Below are 5959 nucleotides of genomic sequence, written 5' to 3' on the forward strand. Positions count from 1 at the left end.
GTCAAAACACCCAGGACTAGGTCTAAAGATTGACACAAAAACTGTCCATACAACCCACATGCATGCATCTCGTAAGAAAACTTCATATGTAACCCCAGGCTCCAAACTTGTTTGGGTGCCCAAACTAACCGTGTAATTTTATCAAGAATGTGCAAGGAGGAATAAGAAGAGGAGTAGTTAATTGACAATGCCTGCACCTTGCACATTACCCGAAGGTTAGAGTACCTCTGGGACTACAGGCCTACCTGTAACGGTGTACATGTTACATTCGGTAACAATGGTAGTGGAATCATTAGGGGTTAGGGTGTGTTAACAACAGGAAACTTCTCAATTCAAAAGCTTGAGTAACACCCTGTTCCTTGTATGTAATTAACCTATTCTAAGAACATATTTTTAGAGCTACTCGACGAGTTGGTAGCCCTAACTCTTCGAGTAGATGCAGGGCTAGACGCGGGGTTTAAAAGGGTCTACCCAGCGAGTCCAAGCATCGACTTGACGAGTAGGTCTGCCAGAAAGAAACCTTATTTTTGAGATTTTGCACCCTATTTAAACTTCTTAAACCCCCTTTGGGCCTCCCTTAACAGCCTCCTTGTCCTCCAGAAACCCTAATTCGATTGAGAGCTTCTTCCTTGAGATTTTGAGTGTATTTTTGTGTTATTGAAGATAGTTAAAAGGGCTTGGAGCAAACAAGCTTGTGGAGGGAGAACAAGATCCAGGAGCACATTCATCATTGGTAGGTTTCTGAGGTAAAAATCTCTTAGCTTGATATCTCATAGCTTAGATCTCTTGGTATGTTGATTCATGTCTCGTTTGACCCTTTTGAGTAGGATAAGTTGCTTATCATGGGTTGTGTGCTATGCAACCCCTCTTTACTGTGATATTTAGCCTCAAGAGTCATAAAAGGGGTCTTGAACCATTTTCATCCAAGCCATGGGCATGTTCATGGAAGTAGGTTGCTATAACTTGAGTTTGGGTCCATTTGAGGTGTGAAAAGCAATCAAGTCTCCAACTTTATAGAAATGGACCATGGAAAAAACCTAGATCTATATTTTAGAGCTGTAGAAGTGTGAAACGATTCATTTAGGTCAGATCTAAAAGGGACTGGACGAGTTTCTAAGGGAACACGACGAGTCCGATGAAGGAATCTCGATGAAGTTCATGGAACTCGGCGAGATAATTAGGAAAATCGACGAGTAAGATGATTTTGTCCCTTTTTCTGATTACGTCGGGACTCAGGGAGTCTAAGGACGAATCGACGAGTCAGTTCGATCAGTCGCGATGATAAGAAGATTGGGAACTCCACGAGTCATAAGGTGACTCGCCGATCCGAGTCGTTATTCCAGGGTTCTGAGTTCTAGAACTCGACGAGTCACAAGGCTGACTCCGCGCGTTTGGTCAACCTGGAAAGTTGACCTTGACCATGATGTTGACTTTGACGAGGGGTAAAATAGTCATTTTACCTTAAGGATAGTTATCAGTTTTTGACCAAGTGTCATTATGGAATTTATAGTCGGAGAGTTGTCGGAGCAGCAAATAGGCATTCCTCTCTCAGATCTTCAGCAGTCAGTCATTGGAGGTGAGTTTCATTTCAGTAGGATCGGGTCTAAGGCACCAAGGCCGGCCCGTAGCATGGTATGTTAGTAATCGAGTGTGGACGGGGCTCATATCTCACAGTTTAGTTGATTAGGGATATATTCCTGATTGATAGAGGTAGTTATACTTGTTATCTGTGTGATACTCGTATGTTGTTCAGTAGCTGAGTATGGGCGGGGCCCGTATCTCTTAGCAGCCGAGTGTGGGCGGGGCCTGTATCTCGAAGTAGCTGAGTGTGGGCGAGGCTCGTATCTCCTAGTTAGCGGAGTGTGGACGGGGATCGTATCTCCTAGTTAGCGGAGTGTGGGCGGGGCCCATATCTCCATGAGTGTGGGCAGGGCCCGTATCTCTTAGTTGCATGTTATATGTGTTTGGTATGTGGTAGATTTGGGAACTCACTAAGCTTCATGCTTATAGTTTTCAATTTTGGTTTTAGGTACCTCTTCTAGTAAGGGGAATGGCTCGGGATGATTGCATGACACACACTGCATTCTCACCTGGGATGTCTTATACTCTGATATTTTCTCACTTGATATTGATTTAGCTTTGGATATGATGTTTTGAGACACTAGACACATGATTTTCTTTATAACTATGGATGTTTTATGGTTTTTATATTAAGTTAAAAATGAAGTTTTTGGACCATATTTTGGGATGTTGCAAGTTGGTATCAGATCCTTTGTTTGAGGGATTCGGGCGCACTCTCGGGTGTGTCTAAACTCAAACTAAGCAGTTGGTATAAAAATTTAAAAAGAAAATTATTTTTGATAAAAAAGAATTTTGAATAGAGACTTAAAAAGAGAAAAGGGTGTGGTGCATGCACTCAGTTGTGCTCACGAAAGTCTCCCAAACTATCCATACAAGTTATTTGATATGATATGATTATGTGTTCAGCATGCTAGATTAGGGCTAAGGGTCTAGGAAGGGTGCCTTGTATGCCCACTTTATGTGTATGAGAACTGCATGCTGGATTAGGGCTAAGGACCTAGGAAGGATGCCTTGTATTCTAGTTGTATGAACTTTTCGAGCAGTATGCTTGGACTGATTAGTTAGTAATATGATAGCTAGAGTAGAGTATGTTTGATTATTGTCAATCAATGCATAAATGCTGCTTACTTTGTGCTTATAGAAGTTCTAGTTATCCTTAATTAACTAGTAAAGCGAATATGTTAAAGTTACATATTATGAGGACTAAATAATTTGAGAAGGCTAGGTTTTGTTGCTATTGCACAACTCTAGTTTGAGTCCTAGCCATTGTAGTATGAGACCTCTCATTCGAAGAATTATCTAGTATGATTGATACATAATTGTAATCGTGAGCTAGATATGGAAAGGTAGCAGGGACATCTTATGCAGCTGATGGCGGCGAGTAGGTTAGAGATTTCCCTAGGGAAAGCCTAGGAAGAGAGTAGCGTGTGAAGTAGTAGTAACAGAAGGGACTGGTGGAGTCAATGCAATTCTTGAGGAAAGTACGAATAGATGTGGAAGGTAGTATGGTCCCGTAATACTGAAAGCACAGGATACGTACTCGAATCAAGGAAAGTTGAGATGAATTCAAGAATCTTATTTCATGTTGGATCCCTCGAGTATAATTAGTTCTTATGATTTTATGTTTATTTCAGTATGGTGGTTCTACGACCTAGACCAGCAGTCGGTAGTTCAGGTGCCGGTGAGGGATCAGGCTCAGGCTCTGGAGCCAAGCAGCTAGATGACCAGATGAGGGAGTTCATATCCTTAGAGATCATGCACAACATCATCGATCAGACTCCTGTGATCTTTGGCAGGATCAAGGAGGGATCCTAGAGTTATTGGATGAGAGATTGAGTACCTTGCGCACTGAGGTGGCGGCCATGATGGGGTCACATACCTTAACTTTCAGGGAGTTCAGGGCATGTGGAGCTCCTGACTATCATGGGGCTCGGGATCCCATAGCTAGCAACTAGTGGTTTTCCAATGTCGCCAATACCTTTTGTACCAGCAGATTTCCCGAGGGAGACAAGGTCTGACTTGCGTCCTGTCTCCTAAAGGACAGGGCACGTGATTGGTGAGAGGAGGTAGGGCGAGCCATTGGTGATGATACGCTATTGGATGCGATGACCTAGAGTGATTTCATGACCATGTTCAGGGCTGAGTTCACACCTGTTATTGAGGTGTAGCGGCTTGCTAGACAGTTCTAGGATCTCCAACAGACGATAGAGACGGTGGCGGAGATTACCGCCAAGTTCAGGGAGAGGGCCCTTCTCCTTCCGCAATATGTGGTGGATGAGGAGATGAAAAAGGCCCGATATCGTGAGATGCTGAGGAGCGACATCAGACAGTTTGTGAGCCGATCCAGCTGTAGGACGATGGAGGATATGATAGCGAGGGCTCGAGAGAAAGAGATTGATCTAGAGATAGAGAGGAAGAGAAAGCCAGAGGCGGTGTTTGGCATTGAGTTTTCGGGTAAGAAGCCTAAGGTGGATTCCCGAGGGAAGGGTCAGCAGGGCCGAGGCCGCTGTTGTAAGTGCGATAGGTCGCACGAGGGGATCTGCAGGGCGGGTAGTTCCGGCTGCTTCAAGTGCGTCCAGACTGGTCATATGAGCAAGGTTTGTACTGCTACGACTACCACCACCACGACATCATCTCATCTAATTTGCTTTCAGTGCAATCAGAGGGGCCATAAGAGGTCCCAGTGTCCGAGCATGGCAGCAATAGGACAGGTGCTAGCACTCGCTCCTGCTACATTAAGGATTACTGATGGTAGGCAGGACCGAGCTGAGAAGCCGGTGGCGAAGAGAAGATCCTTCCAGTTGACAGCAGAGGAGGCACGTGCATCTCCTGATGTCGTCACAGGATCGTTCTTAGCGAACAACATATCACCTATGGTATTGTTTGATTTGGGGGTTACAAAATCTTTTGTGTCACTTGCACTTGGTAAGCAATTTAGCGGAGCTCCGGGAGAGCTGGATTGTCCACTGGATGTTGAGATAGTAGATGATAGGACCGTTAGGGTTGTGAGGGTTCATCAGAGTTGTATACTACATTTGTTTGATGAGCAGTTCCCAGTGGACTTGTTTCTGATTCCCCTGCACGGGAATAAGCTCATCGTGGGTATGGACTGGCTGAGTCCTAATGGTGTAGTGATCGACTGCGAGCAGCAGCTAGTGAGAGTTCGGACTCCTAGCAGGGAAGGGATGGTGATTCAGGGTGAGAGGCCTCAAGGAGGATTGGCTCTATGTTTCGCAGCGAGGGCAAGGCTCTACTTACAACAAGGTTACACCGGATATGTCGCTTATGTCATGGATACCCAGTATAAGTGTAAGGGAACGGTAGATGATGTACCGATTGTACAATAGTACCCGGACGTATTCCTGGAGGATCAGCCTGGGGTACCTCTGGAGAGACAGGTTGAGTTCATGATCGACCTAGTCCCTGGTGCGCTCAAATAGCCGAAGCATCGTATCTTTTGGCTCCTCCCGAGATACAGGAGTTGTCTATGCAGCTGCAGGAGCTGCTAGACAAAGGATTTATCAGGCCTAGTACTTCACCCTGGGGAGCCCTGATCTTGTTTTTAAAGAAGAATGATGGGTCGCATCGGATGTGAATAGATTATCGGGAGCTGAAAAAGGTGACGGTGAAGTATCGTTACCCACTCCCGAGGATTGATGATTTGTTTGACCAGCTCCAGGGGCCATCTTGGTTCTCTAAGATTGGTCTAATGTCAGGATACCACCAGATGCGATTCAGGGACGATGATTTTCAAAAGACATATTTTAGGACTCGCTATGGTAATTATGAGTTTGTGGAGATGACGTTCATGGATCTCATGGATCTCATGAACCGCGTATGCAGACCGATGTGGTAATTATGAGTTTGTAATTATGATTTTGTGGATCTCATGGATCTCATGGATCTCATGAACCGCTATGGTAATTATGAGTTTGTGGAGATGCCGTTCATGGGCTCACCAATGTTCCAACCGCGTTCATGGATCTCATGAACCGCGAATGCAGACCGATGTTGGACCGGTCTGTGATAGTCTTTATAGATGACATATTGGTTTATTCCAAGACAGAGGAGCAGCATGAGGAGCACCTGCGGGAGGTGCTAGAGACCTTGAGGAGGGAGAGACTTTTCGCGAAGTTCTCCAAGTGTGAGTTTTGGTTGCGCGAGGTGCAGTTTCTGGGGCACATTGTCAACCAGAAGGGTATATTGGTTGACACGGACAAGATAGAGGCCGTAATACATTGTGAGGTTCCAAGGTCTCCATCTGATATTCAGATTTTCTTGGCGTAGCGGGTTACTATAGGAGATTCATCCAGGATTTCTCTAAGATCGTTGTCCCACTGATTCGACTGACCAAGAAGTTGGTGACATTCCGCTGGGG

General features: G+C 45.2%; 1 protein-coding gene across 1 annotated transcript; it reads left to right on the forward strand.

Annotated features, from left to right (window-relative positions):
• Positions 1-3938: 3938 nt before the first annotated feature.
• On the forward strand, positions 3939-4928 carry LOC111891204 (uncharacterized). The gene has a single exon (XM_023887274.1). The coding sequence runs from the start codon at positions 3939-3941 to the stop codon at positions 4926-4928; it is 990 nt and encodes a 329-aa protein (XP_023743042.1).
• Positions 4929-5959: the final 1031 nt, after the last annotated feature.

The sequence above is a fragment of the Lactuca sativa genome, chromosome 4, assembly GCF_002870075.4.
Source record: "Lactuca sativa cultivar Salinas chromosome 4, Lsat_Salinas_v11, whole genome shotgun sequence".
NCBI lineage: Eukaryota > Viridiplantae > Streptophyta > Magnoliopsida > Asterales > Asteraceae > Lactuca > Lactuca sativa.

What these genes read in the sequence shown, in the direction of transcription:
- LOC111891204 (XM_023887274.1), top strand. Translation starts at nt 3,939, where the DNA reads ATGGAGGATATGATAGCGAGGGCTCGAGAGAAAGAGATTGATCTAGAG.